The following is a 22,939-nucleotide window of genomic DNA, read 5'->3' as shown; positions in this document are numbered from 1 at the left end:
TCGAATATTTTTATACGAGTGCTGAACTACATGGTTTGGTTTGTAAATGTTCTTATGGGGAGGTCTTTACTTTGAAGTAATTAGTCTTTCTGCAATTTCTCTGGCCTAATGGCTTCAACCAACGTGGATTAATTTTCTATGCTGAAAAATGACTTACCTGTTTCATGAGTAACAATGATTAGCAGTAATTAGTCAAACACGGAATGTACTTTATGGTACGGACTAACGTACGTGTGTGTGTGTGTGTGTTTTGCACATATTCATGTTAAGAAATTTAGAAGAGAACAAGATGGTATGAAGAAGATTAGTGTGAAAATATAATTTTTCTGACTGGATTGAAAGTTAAATCCACGGACTAATTTAAGCCCATGTACACTTAACAGTTTGAAACAAAGCTAAGATGGTTGACGATCATTTAAAATATAGAGACTAATTCACTGCAAAGTAAGGCGTTATGAATTATAACTACATGTTTGGGACAGAATACTTAAGGAGCTACGACTGCCATAGCATCATCCATTTCAATGGGGAACTGTTAAGTGTAACAGATCTCTACAGCGTAAAGTGATATGTTAGGCCTTGATATTTTAATGTAACGAATAATGCCTGCAATTTTTAAACAGGAATTTTTTGGTTAGCTTAGTGGCTGTTTGTGACACACACGAGCGCGCGCGCACACACACGCACATTCTGTACCTATAAATGAGAGATTAAATTAGGGGGAGGGTCATATATTCAATGAGAAATCATTCAAATATCACTTTTAGAAAACGTTCTCGGCAGATTAAAACTGTATGCTGTACTGGAACTTGAGGCCAAAACCTTGCCATCACGGCAATACTCTTACTTATTCAGTTTTGTAGTCACGACTCTTTCTCCTCTTGCACTACCACCCAAATATCACAGATATTCTTCTGCATACCTCACAGGACTAGCAACTACTGGAAGAAGTGAGACTTTTGAGAAACAGATTAGCCAAAGCCAAGGTGTAGTTTCCAGAGTTAAGTGTCCACTCAGCAGTAGAGGTTCATTTTGTAAATGGTTTCCTTCGACATCTTTTTTCTTAGATGTGCTAGGCCAGTAAAGTATGCAGGGAAGCTCTTTAAGTTTGGATGGTAGGAGAAGTGGTACTGGCAGAAGTGAAGTTGTGTGGGATATTGTGGAACGTGACTGGAGAACTTACAAAAAGTGAGGTTCGAGTTTGTATCCTGACATGGCACACAGTGTTAATCTGCCAGTAAGATAGAAAAAGGTGCACACACACACTACTCTGCACAGGGAAACATTTATTGAGCAAATGAACATACGTGGCAAATAAATATACATCAATCTATAGAGGTGTTGACGCCTCTGCTTAGAAAAGCTCGTGTAACAGAAGATTATACAAAGCAATCCGAGCAATAGATTTTTACTTGGGGCAGACTCAGTCGGATGACTTCACTGGTAAAGTTGCACACTAAGTGGTGACATACAAGGAAAATGGTTCAAATTATTCAGGTGTTCAAGGTCCCAACAGGCATCCACCTCCAACCCGTAAACTCAGAAAAGCAACAAAGCGCGACGTTGCGACCACTGGCGGAGGGACCACCCGGCGGCGTCCTGTACGTAGGCCAGCGACAGAGTGTCCAGTCGCGGCAGTGACGACACCGTTCCGGAGAGTACGTCCACATCGTCCCCGCACCTTCTCGGACCAACGTCTCGAGCCGCGTCAGATTGCACGGGCTCGACAGTTCCGACGTGTCGGGCCAGGTAGAGTTCTTGAGGCAGAGGCGGCGCAGTCTGCGACAGTAGCGGAGGAAGCCCAGTTGGACCAGCTCCGTGTTGCAGAGGTTCAGTTCCTCGAGCAGACGCAGGAACGGGAGCACCTCGGAGAGTTCGTCACCGGTCAGAGCGTTGTTGACGAGGCAGAGCGAGCGGAGTCCGGTGGGCAGGTGCTTCAGACCCGTCAGCACCACGTCCTCGGCCTCGACGCGGAGCTCCCGCAGCTGGCTGCAGAACCGCAAGAAGGACAGGTCCGAGAGCATTCCGCAACGATCCAACTGCAGCTTCTCGAGAGACCTCAGACCTGCCGCGGCCACCTCCATATCCGCTCCCCCCACACGGCAGTCGCACAGCCGCAACATCTGCAGTTTCCCGAGGTGGCGGAGCTCCGCGTACGCAGCCGACGGCAAGTCGTCGCAACTTTCCAGTTCCAGTTCCTCCAGTTTATCCGAGCAGTGCCGTAGGAACGTCAGGTCGTTCAGACTGCGGCAGTGGATTCTTAGAACCTCCAGCCGGCCGAGCCCTTCCAGAGAGTCCAAGTAGTTCGCCGACAGGGACTCTACGTCGAGGCTCAGCTCCGTGAGAAACGGGCACAGCTCCAGGGCAGAGATGATGGCACATTCCGCCCTAGTGCCCGGCTTGAAGAGTGTCAGTGTCGGGTTCCCTCTGACAATCTTTAGCGTCCGGAGCGCTGTAAAACAGATAGGCGAACGAGAAGAGAAGACGATATCTGCAATGCTGAGATCAGTTGTCACGTGTGTAGACCCTAGTCTCTGACAGTCCTGCACAGCTCGTATGTCAGACATGTTGGTCACTGACAAAAACAACTGAGGGTAGTAAATTTTCACCTCAAACATTTTGGCCACCTTGATTTCAATTTCCTGCAACAGCGGTACGATGGACAATACGGCGCACGTCTCGGCAGATTCTCTCGGACTTCTATTGCTGACGTACCTTTTCCCTTTCCACAGGTGGGTGAATCCTGTCACAATTTTGTACCACTGCTTGCACACAGTAGCACATCGGACCAACTCTGGGATGGGCAGATAGGCAAAGACGCAAAACAGTACGTCGTCTGGCGGGTTGCAGGCGAGTGTTGGCGATTCCATTTCTGTGGACAGAAAGTTAACAGTTATTCCACAGAATAAGTATCGCTAAAGATTTTGTGCGTGTCACTTTTATTTAAGGTATGTAAGAGAATGCCAGGCAGGGCAATTTCATGTCAAATTATACAAGCCACAACAACTCAATCGTGAATTTCTGTGGAAAAACATGTATGTCAGACCTCTGTATCACCTGTGTTAATAAATAAAATATTTTCATTTTAAACTCATAAAAACTGTGCAACATATTCTTTGCTTAATGTCTTAGTAGTTACTGCAATCAAAGTGGGCAATATTTTTTCTGTGTAAAGTGTCAGAAATTTTTCAACGTTTTGCATATTTCACATCACTGAATTTCTAATGTAGAACACGCATATTGACAACACTGTTTCCATCTTTCTTTCATTTATAACAAACGAATGAGAACTTGCACATGAATTGTTCTGCACAGAGTTTTGTTTGAACTTTTTGTCAGATACGATGTCAGTGAGGGAATACAGGAATGAAAGAATGATGTGTGCGGAAGATGAAGAACGAAAAGAAGATGGTGTTTGAGAGAGTGAAAACGCTTTCCAATTGTTGGAAATCTGTCAGAGGTGTTGCAGAAATACCTCGGTCCTGAACTAACTGTGTTACCATCACATCCGTTGTGCAGGAATGGGTATACTCACTACAACAAGAAATTTCACTGAACTTCTTGTTGTAGGCTACCTGAATAATCATCATCCCTGAAATGTGATCTGAGGAAGACAATGCAGATGTTTATATTCCTGAGTGTGAAGTAGTTGATATGTTGAATGTTAGCATATCTTATTTAGCCTCTAATAGGTCCCCTTTTAAATGGCCAGGTGAGATAAGAAGCACAAGAACACAACAGTATGTAGAAAGAAAAGTGGAAGAAGTTGCACAAAGTTTTACAGAACCAACATCTACAAAATTTACTGAAGTTTATAATGAGGAGGCACTTGATGCAGAACCTATATATAGTGACAAATGCACTCAGTGCAATATGTGGTTTAAAAACCTAAACACTACTATTTTATTACAATGAAATGAACACCCTTAGCTGCTTACAGGCGTTGACATATGTCAACTGGGACAGATGAAGATGTGTGCCCCGACCGGGACTCGAACCCAGGATCTCCCGCTTACATGGCAGACGCCCTATCCATCTGAGCCACCGAGGACACAGAGGATAGCGCGACTGCAGGGATTTATCTCTGGCACTCCACCCACGAAACCCACATTCTCAACGTATTGTCCCGCACTACTTTCGTAGTGCCCCCGCACATTATATTCATTACTTGCGGCGCGTTACCAATTCCCATGAGTTCGGGCACTGTTTGTGCATTCGATGTTAACAAATTTCTCTTCTTCAGAAACGATTTCCTTGCCATTGCCAGTCTACATTTTATATCCTCTCTACTTCGACCATCACCAGTTTTTTTCTCCCCAAATAACAAAACTCCTTTACTACTTTAAGTGTCTTAATTCCTAATCTACTTCCCTCACCATCACCCGACTTAATTCGACTACATTCCATTATCCTCGTTTTGCTTTTGTTGACGTTCATCTTATATCCTCCTTTCAAGACACTGTCCATTCCGTTCAACTGCTCTTCCAAGTCCTTTGCTGTTTCTGACAGAATTATACTGTCATTGGCGAACCTCAAAGTTTGTATTTCTTCTCCGTGGATTTTAATACCTACTCCAAATTTTTCTTTTGTCTCCTTTACTGCTTGCTCAATTTACAGACTGAATAACACCGGGGAGAGGCTACAACCCTGTCTCACTCACTTCCCAACCACTGCTTCCCTTTCATGCCCCTTGACTCTTATAACTGCCATCTGCTTTCTGTACAAATTGTAAATAACCTATCGCTCCCTTTATTTTACCCCTGCCACCTTCAAAATTTGAAAGAGAGTATTCCAATCAACATTGTCAAAAGCTTTCTCTAAGTCTACAAATGCTAGAAATGTAGGTTTTGCCTTTCCTTAATCTTTCTTCTAAGATAAGTCGTAGGGTCAGTATTGCCTCACGTGTTCCAACATTTCTATGGAATCCAAACTGATCTTCCCCAAGGTCAGCTACTACCACTTTTTCCATTCGTCTGTAAATAATTCTCATTAGTATTTTGCAGCTGTAACTTATTAAACTGATAGTTCGGTAATTTTCACATCTGTCAACACCTGCTTTCTTTGGGATTGGAATTATTACATTCTTCTTGAAGTCTGAGGGTATTTCACCTGTCTCATACATCTTGCTCACCAGATGGTAGAGTTTTGTCATGACTGGCTCTCCCAAGGCTGTCAGTAGTTCTAATGGAATGTTGTCTACTCCCGGGGCCTTGTTTCGACTCAGGTCTTTCAGTGCTCTGTCAAACTCTTCACGCAGTATCGTATCTCCCATTTCATCTTCATCTACATCCTCTTCCATTTCCATAATATTGTCCTCAAGTACATCACCCTTGTATAGACCCTCTATATACTCTTTCCACCTTTCTGCTTTCCCTTCTTTGCTTAGAACTGGGTTTCCATCTGAGCTCTTGATATTCATACAAGTGGTTCTCTTTTCTCCAAAGGTCTCTTTAATTTTCCTGTAGGCAGTATCTATCTTACCCCTAGTGAGAGAAGCCTCTACATCCTTACATTTGTCCTCTAGCCATCACTGCTTAACCATTTTGCACTTCCTGTTGATCTCATTTTTGAGGCATTTGTATTCCTTTTTGCCTGCTTCATTTACTGCATTTTTATATTTTCTCCTTTCATCAATTAAATTGAATATTTCTTCTGTTACCCAAGGATTTCTACTAGCCCTCGATTTTTTACATACTTAATCCTCTGCTGCCTTCACTATTCCATCCCTCAAAACTACCCATTCTTCTTCTACTGTATTTCTTTCCCCCTTTCCTGTCAATTGTTCCCTTATGCTCTCCCTGAAACTCTGGTTTAGTCAGTTTATCCAGGTCCCATCTCCTTAATTTCTCACCTTTCTGCAGTTTCTTCAGTTTTAATCTACAGTTCATAACCAATAGATTGTGGTCAGAGTCCACATCTGCCCCTGGAAATGTCTTACAAGTTAAAACCTGTTTCCTAAATCTCTCTCTTACCATTATATAATCTATCTGATACCTTCTAGCATCTCCAGGATTCTTTCATGTATACAACCTTCTTTTATGATTCTTGAACCAAGTGTTAGTTATGATTAAGTTATACTCTGTGCAAAATTCTACCAGGTGGCTTCCTTTCATTTCTAACCCCCAATCCATATTCACCTACTATGTTTCCTTCTCTCCCTTCTGCAACACTCGAATTCCAGTCACCCATGTCTATTAAATTAATGTCTCCTTTCACTACCTGTATAATTTCTTTTATATCATCATACATTTCATCGATTTCTTCATCATCTGCAGAGCTAGTTGGCATATAAACTTGTACTACTGTAATAGGTATCGGCTTTGTGTCTATCTTGGCCACAATAATGCGTTCACTATGCTGTTTGTAGTAGCTTACCCACACTCCTATTCTTCTATTCATTATTTAAACTTACTCCTGCATTACCCCTATTTGATTTTGTATTTTTAACCATGTATTCACCTGACCAAAAGTCTTGTTGCTCCTGCCACCGAACTTCACTAATTCCCACTATATCTAACTTTAACTTATCCATTTCCCTTTTTAAATTTTCTAACCTACCTGCCCAATTAAGGGATCTGACATTCCACGCTCCGATCTGTAGAATGCCAGTTTTCTTTCTCCTGATAACGACGTCTTCCTTAGTAGTCCCTGCCCGGAGATCCGAATGGGGGACTATTTTACCTCCGAAATATTTGACCCAAGAGGTTAGAAAATTTAAAAAAGGGAAAGGGATAGGTTAAAGTTAGATATAGTGGGAATTAGTGAAGTTCGGTGGGAGGAGGAACAAGACCTCTGGTCAGGTGAATACAGGGTTGTAAATACAAAATCAAATAGGGGTAATGCAGGAGTAGGTTTAATAATGAATAAAAAAATAGGAGTGCGGGTAAGCTTCTACGAACAGCATAGTGAACGTATTATAGTAGCCAAGATAGACACGAAGTCCATGCCTACTACAGTAGTACAAATTTATATGCCAACTAGCTCTGCAGATGACGAAGAAATTGAAGAAATGTATGATGAGATAAAAGAAATTATTCAGGTAGTGAAGGAAGACGAAAATTTAATAGTCATGGGTGTCTGGAATTCGACAGTAGGAAAAGGGAGAGAAGGAAACATAGTAGGTGAATACGGATTGGGGCTAAGAAATGAAAGAGGAAGCCGTCTGATAGAATTTGGCACAGAGCATAACTTAACCATAGCTAACACTTGGTTCAAGTATCATAAAAGAAGGTTGTATACATGGACGAATCCTGGAGATCCTAAAAGGTATCAGATAGATTATATAATGGTAAGACAGAGATTTAGGAACCAGGTTTTAAATTGTAAGACATTTCCAGAGGCAGATGTGAACTCTGACCACAATCTATTGGTTATGAACTGTAGATTAAAACTGAAGAAATTGCAAAAAGGTGGGAATTTAAGGAAATGGGACCTGGATAAACTGACTAAACCAAAGGTTGTACAGAGTTTCCGGGACAGCATAAGGCAACAATTGACAGGAATGGGGGAAAGAAATACAGTAGAAGACAAATGGGTAGCTCTGAGGGATGAAGTAGTGAAGGCAGCAGAGGATCAAGTAGGTAAAAAAGACGACGGCTAGTAGAAATCCTTGGGTAACAGAAGAAATATTGAATTTAAATGATGAAGGAAGAAAATATAAAAATGCAGTAAATGAAGCAGGCAAAAAGGTAATACAAACGTCTCAAAAATGAGATCGACAGGAAGTGCAAAATGGCTAAGCAGGCATGGCTAGAGGACAAATGTAAGGATGTAGAGGCTTATCTCACTAGGGGTAAGATAGATACAGCCTACAGGAAAATTAAAGAGACCTTTGGAGAAAAGAGAGCCACTTGTATGAATATCAAGAGCTCAGATGGAAACCAAGTTCTAAGCAAAGAGGGGAAAGCAGAAAGGTGGAAGGAGTATATAGAGGTTCTATACAAGTGCAATGTACTTGAGGACAATATTATGGAAATGGAAGAGGATGTAGATGAAGATGAAATGGGAGATACGATACTGCTGAAGAGTTTGACCGAGCCCTGAAAGACCTGAGTCGAAACATGGCCCCGGGAGTAGACAATATTCCATTAGAACTACTGACGGCCTTGAGAGAGCCAGTCATGACAAAACTTTACCATCTGGTGAGCAAGATGTATGAGACAGGCGAAATACCCTCAGACTTCAAGAGGAATATAATAATTCCAATCCCAAAGAAAGCAGGTGTTGACAGATGTGAAAATTACCAAACTATCAGTTTAATAAGCCACAGCTGCAAAATACTAACGCGAATTATTTACAGACGAATGGAAAAAGTGGTAGAAGCCGACCTCGGGGAAGATCAGTTTGGATTCCGTAGAAATGTTGGAACACGTGAGGCAATACTGACCCTACGACCTATCTTAGAAGGAAGATTAAGGAAAGGCAAACCTACGTTTCTAGCATTTGTAGACTTACAGAAAGTTTTTGACAATGTTGACTGGAATTCTCTCTTTCAAATACTAAAGGTGGCAGGGGTAAAATACAGGGAGCAAAAGGCTATTTACAATTTGTACAGAAACCAGATGGCAGTTATAAGAATCGAGGGGCATGAAAAGGAAGCAGTGGTTGGGAAGGGAGTGAGACAGGGTTGTAGCCTCTCCCCAATGTTATTCAATCTGTATATATTGAGCAAGCAGTAAAGGAAACAAAAGAAAAATTTGGAGTAGGTATTAAAATCCAGGGAGAAGAAATAAAAACCTTGAGGTTTGCCGATGACATTGTAATTCTGTAAGAGACAGCAAATGACTTGGAAGAGCAGTTGAATGGAATAGACAGTGTCTTGAAAGGAGGATATAAGATGAACATCAACAAAAGCAAAACGAGGATAATGGAATGTAGTCGAATTAAGTCGGGTGATGCTGAGGGAATTAGATTAGCAAATGAGACACTTAAAGTAGTAAAAGAGTTTTGCCATTTGGGGAGCAAAATAACTGATGATGGTCGAAGTAGAGAGGATATAAAATGTAGACTGGAAATGGCAAGGAAAGCGTTTCTGAAGAAGAGAAATTTGTTAACATCGAGTATAGATTTAATTGTCAGGAAGTCGTTTCTGAAAGTATTTGTATGGAGTGTAGCCATGTATGGAAGTGAAACATTGACAATAAATAGTTTGGACAAGAAGAGAATAGAAGCTTTCGAAGTGTGGTGCTACAGAGGAATGTTGAAGATTAGGTGGGTAGATCACGTAACTAATGAGGAGGTATTGAATAGGTTTGGGGAGAAGAGAAGTTTGTGGTCCAACTTGACTAGAAGAAGGGATCGGTTTGTAGGACATGTCGTGAGGCATCAAGGGACCACAAATTTAGCACTGGAGGGCAGCGTGGTGGGTAAAAAATCGAAGAGGGAGACCAAGAGATGAATACACTAAGCAGATTCAGAAGGATGTAGGTTGCAGTAGGTACTGGGAGATGAAGGAGCTTGCACAGGGCAGATTAGCATGGAGAGCTGCATCAAACCAGTCTCAGGACTGAAGACCACAACAACAACAACATCTTTTTTAAAAAATACTAAATCCCATCGAATGCTTACTCTGAAATTTTCTAGCTCATACGGGATGTCAACAGTGGATCTTTCAGTCATATGTATTAATCTGTATGGAACGAAAGCTTCAAAAACAGTGAAATCGAGAATGCAATGGGTGCGCTTTTGTTACACAGCCTAAGTGCAGGGCACGTGACGTCCTTAGCCAATCAGAACACAGAACAGACCACATTACACGTTGTGTAATCAGCCAATCACATATTCAAGCCGCGAACACACAAACGAGACCAAATTTTAAGCATGAAACTTGAACAGACACTGCAAAGTAATGTAGAATATACGCAGTAGCAAGCCAAGTGATGCCGTAACGAATTTAGTTTCGAGGAAATTGAAAATATAGGTTTCGCCGAAAGGCACGGAATTTTTGTTGCCAGTCATGCTTGCAACATTCTTCAACAGAATTACTGCATCACAGTTCCGTCGGTCAGGTAAAGTTTACCTGCTTCAGCAAAAAAGTAATTTACAGTAAAACTTAGTTAACACGAATCCGAAGGTACCGAAAAATCAGGAGTTCGTGTTAGAAAAATCGTGTTAAGTGAAAAACACAGATTTTAATAAGTATACATGTACAGCAGTACACTAATGTGTAATACACTACAGTATGAATCATGTTATTGTAGACTTATAATACAGGGTGATTCAAAAAGAATACCACAACTTTAGGAATTTAAAACTCTGCAACGACAAAAGGCAGAGCCAAGCACTATCTGTCGGCGAATTAAGGGAGCTATAAAGTTTCATTTAGTTGTACATTTGTTCGCTTGAGGCGCTGTTGACTAGGCGTCAGCGTCAGTTGATGCTAAGATGGCGACCGCTCAACAAAAAGCTTTTTGTGTTATTGAGTACGGCAGAAGTGAATCGACGACAGTTGTTCAGCGTGCATTTCGAACGAAGTATGGTGTTAAACCTCCTGATAGGTGGTGTATTAAACGTTGGTATAAACAGTTTACAGAGAATGGGTGTTTGTCCAAAGGGAAAAGTTCTGGACGGCCGAGAACGAGTGATGAAAATGTAGCACGCATCCAGCAAGCATTTGTTCGCAGCCCAGGAAAATCGACTCGCAGAGGTAGCAGAGAGCTGCAAATTCCACAATCAACTGTATGGAGAGTCCTACGAAAAAGGTTAGTTACGAAACCTGAACGTCAACTACCCGAGGCGATGGATCGGCCGCCAGGCAGCCCGTGACAGAGCACTTCATCACTGGCCTCCAAGAAGCCCTGATCTTACCCCCTGCGGTTTTTTCTTATGGGGGTATGTTAAGGATATGGTGTTCTGGCCACCTCTCCCAGCCACCATTGATGATTTGAAACGAGAAATAACAGCAGCTATCCAAACTGTTACGCCTGATATGCTACAGAGAGTGTGGAACGAGTTGGAGTGTCGGGTTGATATTGCTCGAGTGTCTGGAGGGGGGCCATATTGAACATCTCTGAACTTGTTTTTGAGTGAAAAAAAAAACCTTTTTAAATACTCTTTGTAATGATGTATAACAGAAGGTTATATTATGTTTCTTTCATTAAATACACATTTTTAAAGTTGTGGTATTCTTTTTGAATCACTCTGTACTATAAAGAGATTGTGAAATTACAAGTACTCACAAATTATGTACATTACTTTGTTGGAAAAAATTCGGTCATGGTTCGCTGACGTTCATGGGAACGATAATATTTTGTAATTTCACAACCAATTGTAACGATAGCGTCCGTAAACCCAGAAGTGACGTCGGATGTTCAAGCGAACCGTTCTAAACAGTCCAAGGCTGTAAACATCTCCTGACGGGTAGGTGGAATGGTATCTGTATTCTCTTCCTCTCCACTTTCTTCTGATGGCCCTTCTTGCACCTCGTTCACAGCTTTTGGCACATCTGATTCCACAGAAGCACATACAGCAACATCGCCGTCTATACTAATGAATTCTTCGAAACTAATCCCAGGGTTCGCAACGTCCTGCAGAACTGTCCGTTCATCAGGTGAAGTGGCATCTTCTAACTCGTGGACATCTTCAGTGTTGCTGTATCTCCAAGCTCTGAGATGTGGCGATACTGAGTTCCAGGCTGCTGCGATGGGATTTTATTGCGTCAAGCAGATTCCTATTTGGGATTGCACTATTGTTTTCAGCGCACGAATTGCAGCTCTTACAAGTCGCCTGCGATAAGATCTCTTTATGAGAGAGATTATGCCTTGGTCCAAAGGCTGAAGGCAGCTTGTGGCGTTGGGTGGAAAAGACTGAACCTTTATGTTGGATAGGTTCAGATCAGGAACGTTATGGGCAGTACATCTGTCTAATGTACGAAGAACATATCTATTTTGAGCAACCATTCGACTGTTGAAACGAAGAAGCCACTTGAGAAATGATGTGCCATCGATCCAAGCTTTCTTGTGGTGACAGTAGATGCAAGGTAAAGTGTCCATATTTATGTTTTTTTTAAAACAACGTGGTTTCTCAGATTTACCGATAACCGAAGGACGAAACTTCTCGCAGCCGTCAGCATTACAGCACAGTACAACAGTCACACGTTTTTTGCTTCGGGCTCCACCGTAACACTTATCACCTTTTATCCCCAGGGTGTAATTTGGAAAAAGATTGTAGAAAAATCCAGTTTCATCCATGGTAAACACATCACACGAGGCATACTTTTCCCTCAATCGGTTGAACTCATGCAACCAGCTGTTCGCACTTTCTTCATCAACTTTATTTGCTTCACCACAAATTTGTACAGTTGAAATTGAATGTCTCTTTTGGAACCGATACAACCAACCAGCAGAACAACGCAAGTGTTCGATGCCCATATCTTCAGCAACATCATTTGCTTTTGACTGAATCACAGAGCCAGTTAAAGGTATGTTACATGCACGCATGTGATTGAACCATTCTAGCAGTAACGTCTCGATGTCTTCATACTTGGTACGAAGTCGTTTAGATTTGTTTCTCGATACTTAATAATCGTAGATAAAGTAGATTTAGGTATTCCAAACTGCTCTGCAATTGCTGTTTTCTTGGTACCACGGTCCACTTCATCTAGAATCTTAAGCTTTAACTGTACATTTAGAGCCGTCCGTTTCCTCTTTGCCATTTTCGCGTGCTACGGTACCGGTTGTAACTTTAGTTTTTATTCAGTATTCCAAATTGATACTGCTCCGACTAACAGAGCACCTGTCAAATCTGGCACTGAGTACGTTCCTAAATGCTGCTGCACACGTTATTGAATGTCTTACAATGTACAGCATGCGCCGATTGTTGAGGTAATAATCGCGGCTACCGACCTACAATACGTTAAATACGAGTCAACAATAAGTATAATTAGCTTTGTAGCTACATTTTCTACATTCATTTCGGAAAAAAATTACGCTTCAGAATACTCTAATGTCGGAAGTTTGTGTTACAGAGAAATTTAATTACGCTAGGAATTCGCCTTAACCGAAATTCGTGTTAACCGATAAAACATACCATAAGAACTAATGTATTCCTGGTGGGACCAATATTTTTTTCGCGTTAACCGCGAGTTCGTCTTATACGAGTTCCCGCTAACGAGGTTATAGTGATTTTTTTTTTCTGGAGATCTGCTTGAGGGAAAATGTACTCCGCTAGTTAACTGCAAAATGTTTATTAATCTTTCTGCCATATCGTGAGATTGCTTCTCTGACGTCCCGCCGCATATCCCCCCCCCCCCTCACTGAATTTCGTCGAACACCCAATTTCCTACAATTTCATGTCTATTGTGTTTCCTTTTCTCAAATTTCGCCTCGCCCATTTTAACGACGACTCCTGGTCTTCCAACTGTTAAGTGTTTACCGCCAACTCGATACCCGCTTCGTGACAGAAGAAATCCCAGTCCGTCGCCGTACGTATACATGCCGAAATTTGTGACAAGTTTCACCGTCTTCGGACACACATGGAGCATGCGACTACCCTTCAGCGCCCACCGTCGGCGCCAGCAACGAAACGAATCCTCATTGAATAAGAAATTAGAAAGGACTTTGCATTTAGGGCGTGGAAGCACATTGCGAGAGCCTAACCACGATCATAGAGTAAACCTCTCTGGAGAGAGCATTGCGTTCTGCGCATGTTGTCAACAGTAAACCAGGATTGTCACGTGTTTTCGGGACTTCGCTGGGTCTAGTGAAGCAGGGGATAAAACCCGTCGGCTTTGAACAATGACGTCATTCCTTAGTCATAGATAGCAATGTCTTCACTTCGAGGCATAGATAATAAAGCAGTTCTGTGTTCTAATAAGCGCTATCATTAAAATAATTGAAAGTGAATCTAAAAGCGATCGTTTGATATTCGCTAAATCATTAAACGTATGATTTAATTAAGTTCAATAAACAATCAAAACATATAAAATGAAACAGGTCGCAAATGTAACGTACATGTATTTCCACCTATTCGTAAGTAGGATCAGTTTATTCTATCTCGTGAGTTTTTTTTTTAAAAAAGCCAAAAAACACTTATCAGCTACTGAAGCATCTGTATCTTCTAATGGGTGCGGGAGTTCCGACTTCTGGGGAGGTGGGTGGGTGTGAGTCGGAATTCCCGCACCCATTAGAAGATACAGATGCTTCAGTAGCTGATAAGTGTTTTTTGGCTTAAAAAAAAAAAATCTCACGAGATAGACTAAACTGATCCTAAGATACAGATGCTTCAGTAGCTGATGAGTGTTTTTTGGCTTTTTAAAAAAAATCTCACGAGATAGAATAAATTGATCCTACTTTATGTTAGTAATAGCGGAGACGAAATAAACAGCACATCTACAATTTGTATCCCGTGTTCCACTTAGGGTTTACTGAAGCGGAGGATACATCGTTCAGGTGAAGAACAGGACAGTACTGCTAGTGAAAACGAAGAAATCGCCTTACGACAAACTCGTATTCCGGACTGTACTTAAGCAACACACTTCGAATGAGCTTTTAATTTGTATCGGGTTTCATTTGCGGTTTAGTGAAGCAGGGGATACATAGTTCAAGTGAACAACAGGCCAGCAATGCTAGTTTAAACTAAGAAATCGACTACGCTGAACTTGTATCCTATACTGCACTGCACAGTTCGAAAGACTTTCGAGATACAACTGACATACATGTAACGTGATGTATTCTTTGCTAGTAATTTCATTCATTTCTTTCCACTGTATTTTGCGGAGAAATACTAAGATACAAACACGCGATATCGTTAACGTGAAAATACTACTGGCCCTTACATATGTGAAATAAAGTTTATCTCTCTCGCATTCCTTTGTTTCTCAACATTCTCCTCAGCTCTTTCATCTTTGTAATACATGCTCTCTGGCGACTTGTGACGTCATTGTTCAAAGCCGACGGGTTGTATCACCACCACCTTAGGTGGTGGTGGTTGTATCCCCTGCTAAACTAGACCCACTTCGCTGAGCGTGTGTGCTTTCCGCAGAGTTTGAAGTTTGTAATATCAAGAGTTTTGTTGTGTTTCCGCCGTCTGTTGGTAGTTTAATAGAGATGGTGAATTACTGTTGTCGATACGGATGCAAAGAAAAATATGTGAAAGGAGGGATAGTAACTTTTCAAGGGTACTATGTTTAAAAATTTCGAGACGCATTATAATTAAGGCTTGATTCTGTAGACGTATTTTTCTACGATTTTATAACTATATAATAGATATTACGGCTCGTACAAAAGCTTACAAACAATCGCTTCCTCTCGTAAACTTGCTAGTGTAACAGGAAAGGGAATGGTTACTTGTTTCAGAAAATAATATCCTCCATGCATTTATCAGTGACTTGCCGATTATGTATATAGATTTGAAAGACGGGATACAGATAAATTCAATAGAGTGGGAGTCTGTAATTGTCTTCGTATAATGTGTGTCCAAACCTTTTTTTTTTACTATAAAGTTACAGTAGGAGACCATGTTAAGTGTGTCTAGGACATGGAGAGTGATTATGTGTGATTTATATTTTAGTTTCCCGAAGGATGAACAACGGGTAAAGATGTGGGGGGTTGTTGGGTTGTTTGGGGAAGGAAGTCGGCCGTGCCCTTTCAAAGGATCCATCCCGGCATTTATCTGGAATGATTTAGGGAAATCACGGAAAACCTAAATCAGAGCGGCCGGACGCGGGATTGAACCGTCGTCCTCCCGAATGCGAGTCCAGTGTCTAACCACTGCGCCACCTCGCTCGGTGGGTAAAGATGTGGCTCCAGAAAATAAGGAGGAGTAATTTTGTCCCCACAAAATATTCCAAAGTATGTTCAAAAGACTTCGAAGAGGAATGTTTAGACAGAAAAATTTGGATGTGTGTGGCTGAAGGTAGATGCTATATCAACTATTTTTAATTTTCCACAGCAGACAGCACTTACTACCAATTTCTGCATTCAGCGTAAATACATTTTCTGCACAAATCAAATAAAAAACACAACAGTGTAGCTAATCAAAGTACACATTCATCTTCTTTGGTGTATTTTGCCTTCAATCTATTTTCTTCACCGTTTGATTAAGAAGCCTAAAATATTAGTAAACATGTCCCCAAACTCTTTCATTTGTGTCACTTTGCACTTCCTTAATGGTGTTATATGGGTTGACTGTTACATGACTAACTGTATTTGCTTTACGGTACATTTATTCTGCGATCCCCTTTTTTTATCCCCTTCTTACTCAGTATACTATTTATTTAATAAACTGGGAGCAAGTACGTAAAATGCGTTAAATAAACACTTCGAAGTGTCACCAGTAAGAAAAATTGTGCTTTAGGTCGCAACGAGAAAATAAATACGCAGAAATAGCACAAAAAGAACGAATTAGCTGGGATATAATCGCTAATGTATGGCAAATTCGGTGTTTTTCGGACACTTGCAAAAGTACGTTTTGCAATATTATCATTGCAAAAATGTACGTCAGGCTCTGTAATACTATAAAGTGCCGTATCTTACCGAAAACTACCAAAAATCGAGTGCATCTGAACTGTGACACCTATCGCAAAGAAGTAGAATGCAATATCACTTGCCCTTAAAAGTTACGTAGCTGGTTTATTCCCGGTATCAAATGGATACTGTTAAAATGTCTGCGCAACATATATAAATAATCCACGACACGTGCGAAAAGAATCCGTCTGTACTAGGTACGTAGTGACATTCGAAATATACAGGACACACACACACACACACACACACACACACACACACACACACGGCGTCCCGAGATCACGTGACCAGGCCGGCAATGCATGTTGACAACACAAAATTGTTCTGCGCTTGTGAATGCTCACTCCAGATATATTTACTCTATGACCACGATCATGGTTTACCTTTACTTATTCTATAAAATGCAGCCTCATCGACAAGGCAGCCTTCACACGCCATCTTGCCTGAGCTACGACAAGGCAACTGATAGAGGGCTTCGAATGAGACCAAATTTCGTAATATGGCACAGTACGCCATACACTACTCGCAGGATAATGCGATGTTACACTGGCCCTGAGCGACCGCCAGAGTTGAACTGCGAAGTTATCACATCATCTCTGGTCAAAAATCGACACTTTCGTGGAACATTTATAATTTAAGTTATAGTGACGAGTTACGTACATAAACTGAAGTTATGCTCTTACTTTCCTGCCTACTCACGCTATGGAAATCTCGATACATTCGCGGAAATAGTCGATTATTCGTGACATAAGTTATACATTTCACTGCTATGTCACAAGCTAACTAACTATGTCACCACATTCGCGTTTTTTTGGTTTGACATTAAGTGGTTTCGCCCACTAACAAATCAACAGCTCTTCGAGCGTAACATCGACCTCTGGCTACGCTACAGATCAGTGCACCCCACGATCAGATTTTTTCTGCCAATTAAAGCTGTGCTCTTATGTCCCAGCCTAACGACACCAACGGAAATCGCGAGATATTCGGAAAATACAGCGGTGAACAGTTGAACCACACTCGTAAAGATCACGACCTATTCATATAACTGCCAAATATTGGCAACATCGGATAATGTAGAAGTCTCCAATTCACTCTCAGCAGTTTAACCTTGGATAACTAGCCGCCCCTCCCCCCAAAAAAACCACGATTGCACTTTGTCCCAATTCGACATCCCCGTCAGTACTTTGGGCAGTACAATGGTCAGTATATAGTGCGAGACGGCATTTTACTCTTATTTTGTACGTGACATACCACTGACGACCTTATAATTGTAATCAACTAGTGTATAACCTATGGCTTCCTTCGAATAAACTACAGTACTAAGTTAAAATTTACGATAGTTTAGTAACAATTTCACAGTCTCTCTCCCTTCAGCATTCTAGGATTAACTTCTGTTGTTACGTCCCAGCTGTACCATGCCCACGGAAATCGAGATAAGGAAACCTCGACATATTCGGAATAAAAAGAGCCATATATTTCTTGCACATAAGAGCAGCAATATCGCTGCTTCATTCGCATTCACTTAATATTTCGTCTTACATTCCTTTCTAACCACATCTACGGAAAAAACACCCACTCTTTCTGACGAGAAAAATTTCTATACTGTATGTATATTAATGTGTGTGTACGAGCGCGACGAAACAGTCACTTTGCCATTGGTTGAATAGATCACGTCTGCTATGTCGCTGTTATTGGTTAACTAGATCACGTGGCCTTTGCTCAGATTAGGTTCGTTTGCGATACAGTTGCAACCACGCGAATGCGTTCGACCCACGCATTCTCCCAGTTCCTGTGGTTTGTGACTGGTTGATAGCTGGTTAAATTCGAAACACATACGTTAAATGATTATTCGTCGATGAGTATTTTAATACCATAAAAATAAATCTGAAGTGTGTGCCCACTATGTACTTTCACCACTAGATCTATATAAACATCCAGCATCTGGGCACAGTCATTGGAAAAATGACTGATGTGGGGATATAGAGGAATGTTCGATTCGCGTCGTCTGCTTTGACCAATGCCATACGAAACATGCGACAACCGCCGAATACAATATGGCGACTGCAACGTTATGTTATTGATTTTCTGAAACTGGCTAAGCTACAGAGCAGTCCGTCACCACGAAAAGGTTTTTATCTGTTATTAGAGTTGCGGCCGATGGATGGTTGCAACTTGTTTCGAATGATCAGAGGAAATCGTTCTGACTGGCTCCTAAGACTTCCGTAAGACTGATCCAAAGATATTCACGCGCGCTTGCGCAAAACTGTGTGTTTATTCTCGTTGGAAAAAAGTACTAGGTTAGTCTTTTCAAGGACCTCTATATTTCAATCTTATGAAAATTTAATACATCTTGGTTTAATTTTATTTTCTTGAGGGATTTTTTTGTGAAAATCTGTTACATATATGAAGCCTGGGTTTTCAAAAGCAAAAGGATCTCACTACCTTCTTTCAATGTTACTTTCAAAAAGAATAGTTTTTTCTGTCATACAAGGACCTGATCCCAAGAGCCGATAGTTGGGGGTCACATACTACAGTCATTGCTATAAATGACATGCGATCATGCATCTGGCTCATTTTAAAGGGGAGGTTGCATAGCTATAAATAAGCACACATTTATTAGTGAAATTAAGCTGGCTATCAGTTTCTTAAAAGTGGGCACATTGCGGCCACTCCCTAATAACCAAACGAACGATAATTTTTCTTCAAAACAATTTCTGTTATTTGTAAATTATCTGCAATGTAAAATCAATCAGCAACAAAATTTGTGTTACCAAAATCAATGAGGCAAGCCGATCAATTTTTTTTCATGCATAAAAAAGAACAGGAAGTTGATGAGGAAAGTTGTATCAGGAATAATTAAGAACATCTTCAATTAACATTTTGTATCACTAGTTCTCAAAGAAGTGCCGACCACATGTGGGAGGCAGAAACGTCTGACTCAGTCCCATACCAATCGATGTTTTTGGAAAGCTTGCTACTGCCACTCTGCAAATACGCAATAATGAAACACTGCAATCCCCCCCCCCCCCCCTTTATTTTGTCCGACGCATTTCGAGATTTTCTCATCGTCATGATTTATATATGCATTAGTATTTTTTGTGTTGTACTGCCTGTTTTGCACTATAGCCGTCTTTTTGTGATCAGAAGCTACTGCACCTATTACATTATACAGAAAGACCCCCGCAAACCATCACTCATACTGTTTGTGAAATTTCAATGTGTGTGTGTGTGTGTGTGTGTGTGTGTAATGTAGGCGGCACAGTACCGTATCTTTACCTCAAAAAGACGACAGTGCAGTGTTAGAGGGGCACAACACACAAAAGACTTACGTAAATATTTTCACTTGCCTTTGAGAATAAATTCTCAAAACGCACAGTGCTAAGCACGACGAAAATACGTACCCGGTGCATTATTTCATTACTTAAATCAAGGTAATTAAATGAGAAACATTTGAGCAACGTGAAGACGGCAGAAACGTCAACTAGCGCTATAGGTGGTCAGAAAACGAAACACGCGAATTTTAGCGTTCGAGTAAACGCCGAGGAGTCTGACGGTCGGAACTATCACAAAGCTGCGCAATTGTACTAGAGACAGTTTGACGACGGTAGCACTTTGTTCTGATAGCCTTACTAGAACGCAACTACTGTTTAACAAAAGCACAGCGCACTCCCGATTTCAGCGTTTCCGAAGCTACCATGCCCTATTTGGTGGATTTCTTATTGATATTTGCTGCAGCCCATAATGGACCTAACGAAGAGAGGTCCTTTTCTCCTGCATTTGTTGTGCTACAGTGTCAGGAAGTCCGATATCGATATATAAAAAATTTACCATATTTGTCCCCCCTCCACAGAAATAGGCTGGTCTCTAGTATATCCCGAGATCCTTGTTGGACTAGAGGCAGATAACTTGGCCGAGTTGGCGAAGGCAGCGACATTTAAAGTCGAAGCTTTTCGTTGCAAGCAGGCCTGTAGTAGCCTAATTTTTAGGTTCGCGCCATGTGTAAACACACTTTGCAACAATTACCGCAGTTCTGATCCTAAAGAAAACCGCTGGTTAAATTCTAAACACATACATTAAATAATTAGTCGTCGATATGCATTTGAATACCACAGAACTAAATCTGAAGTGTGTGCCCACTATGTACTTTTACCACTAGACCTGTATAAACATTCAGCATTTGGGCGCAGTCATTTGAAAAATGACTGTTGGGGTTGGGGGGTGAGGGGATATAGAGGAATGTTCGATTCGCGTCGTCTGCTTTGACAAATGACGTAACACGCGACAACCGCCGAACACAATATGGCGACTGTAACGGTATGTTATTGATTTTTTGAAACTGGCTAAGCAGACTGGCAGTCTGTCACCACAAAAATGTTTTTTTTCTTTAGCACCATATTAGTTGGCTTCGCCAACTAACGAACTATCTTCTTCCAACCTAATCTACACCTCGCGCAAAGTTACAGATTAGTCTGTCATCAAACCAGATTTATTTAGTTTCACATTCATAGGCTTCATCATCTCACAACCAAACAGTCACCTTCCAACGCAACCTAATCCGTCGTATAAGCTACCTCAAAAGTGTTTTTTTTTTTCTTACAAACTTCGTTGGCTTCGCCAACTAACAACGAAAATGTTAATGTGTGCACCGAAAGGCGACAGCAGCCATTAACATTACGTCACTGGTCGAAGACTCGTATTGATTAGACCCTGCACGGGCACTGTAGCACAAGGACACATTACACACAATAACGAATCATCGTGCATGGAAGAAGTGGAACACGTAAAGTATCATTTAACCACACAAAGTTTACATTTAACAATTTGTTTTTTCATACACAAAGCCAACTTGACAGACACTTACTTTGCAGACAAAGTTTGGCGAAAGAAAGGCTTCCCTATAACAGCGAACTTTCCCTTCGTGATTATAAAGAATGACAAACAATATACGTCAAGAAATACACCGGCTATTCAGATCAGAATCGTACGAATTACACAGATAGAACACGGCCTCACATACGACGCAACCCGCCCTCCTAGCTCCTACTATAAGGCTATTGATTTTCGGATGTCAGTGTTGCCAAACGCTTCAGAGAAAATTCCGCTAGAATGCGTTCTATTTTGCAGTACAACACGCTAGATTACACCGATATTTTATTATAATTACAAGCGCTAAAATGTACGCAATCAGACAGACAATGAATGTATGCTGTGCAATGAAATGTTACTTGGTTGTGTAAACGTATTGCACAAGGTCACTGGTAATCTTCGATGTAAAGAAGGCAGTACCACCTGCACAGGCATTGTAATATAGTAACGGCTATAAAATCCTGAGAAATTAAAAAAAATCGAGTGTACCGTTTCCATTACATTTGTTCTTCTCTTGCGTTTTTCTTCTCTTGTCTCAGATCCTTGTTTCTAAATGCAAATAAAAAAATGAGAAAATCATGTCCAAGGAATTGTACACCACAAATCGAAACGAGAATTTGTTTTGTTGGCTCAGTTTTATGTCATATTTTCAGAAGAATGATGAAGATTAGATGGGTAGATCACATAACTAATGAGGAGGTGTTGAATAGGATTGGGGAGAAGAGAAGTTTGTGGCACAACTTGACTAGAAGAAGGGATCGGTTGGTAGGACATGTTCTGAGGCATCAAGGGATCACCAGTTTACTGTTTAGTATTGGAGGGCAGCGTGGAGGGTAAAATTCGTAGAGGGAGACCAAGAGATGAATACACCAAGCAGATTCAGAAGGATGTAGGTTGCAGTAGTTACTCAGAGATGAAGACGCTTGCACAGGATAGAGTAGCATGGAGAGCTGAATCAAACCAGTCTCAGGACTGAAGACCACAACAACAACAACAACTGGCAACTGTCGGCAAATAAAAGCATCGATATATCAGGGCGTTAACATAAAAAAAAGCATCGGAACGCTACGACGAGTATTTAATCTCAACTTTATACAGTAATTACATTACAAATTTGTTCAAGTTAAAACACTGTAGGTATTTGTTACGTGGCAGACTCGTCTGCGAATCTTATAATTTACGTTAATGGCTGAATTCTGCCTACTGCATAGACTCGAGCTGTTCTCGTAGACTGCCAGTTTGCTCTTCAAATTTTTATCAGCCAGATTCTCCTTCTTATTGCATCTGTCCCTTCAGAAAATTTCTTCCCTTCGAGCATGGAAAGTGTAGAACAACGCACAGTGCTGTAGCATTATTCAAACGAAAGTTACGAAAATATACAGTAATAAAATATAAGAGATTTTTTGTCTGTTTGGAAAATAAACATCCTGTGCCTGCCCGAGCACCACATAACCAGAGTTAGAAAAAATATGTATGAAAGATTACACCCTTCAAGCTTTCTAATACAGAGCTAATATCGGAAAAGAAGTTTTTGCATGTCTTAAAATAACAAAAGTTCAAAAACATCAACCTGATAGATTTTCTAGTGATTAGTACACACAAATATCTGG

At 41.0% G+C, this 22,939-nt stretch overlaps 1 protein-coding gene across 1 annotated transcript; it reads right to left on the bottom strand.

Annotated features, from left to right (window-relative positions):
- Positions 1 to 1,271: 1,271 nt before the first annotated feature.
- Positions 1,272 to 21,527, bottom strand: LOC126108519 (S-phase kinase-associated protein 2-like). The gene is made up of 2 exons (XM_049913790.1): positions 21,325 to 21,527; positions 1,272 to 2,872 (listed from the first exon to the last, which is right to left on the bottom strand). The coding sequence occupies exon 2, from the start codon at positions 2,868 to 2,870 to the stop codon at positions 1,494 to 1,496; it is 1,377 nt and encodes a 458-aa protein (XP_049769747.1). The 5' UTR covers positions 2,871 to 2,872; positions 21,325 to 21,527; the 3' UTR covers positions 1,272 to 1,493.
- Between the last annotated feature and the right edge of the window lie 1,412 nt (positions 21,528 to 22,939).

The sequence above is a fragment of the Schistocerca cancellata genome, chromosome 11 (genome assembly GCF_023864275.1).
Source record: "Schistocerca cancellata isolate TAMUIC-IGC-003103 chromosome 11, iqSchCanc2.1, whole genome shotgun sequence".
In the NCBI taxonomy this organism is placed as follows: Eukaryota; Metazoa; Arthropoda; class Insecta; order Orthoptera; family Acrididae; genus Schistocerca; species Schistocerca cancellata.
This window is presented reverse-complemented; position numbering and strand designations above follow the sequence as displayed.

Excerpts from the sequence above, each read along its gene's own strand:
- LOC126108519 (XM_049913790.1), bottom strand. The coding sequence starts at position 2,870 with ATGGAATCGCCAACACTCGCCTGCAACCCGCCAGACGACGTACTGTTT.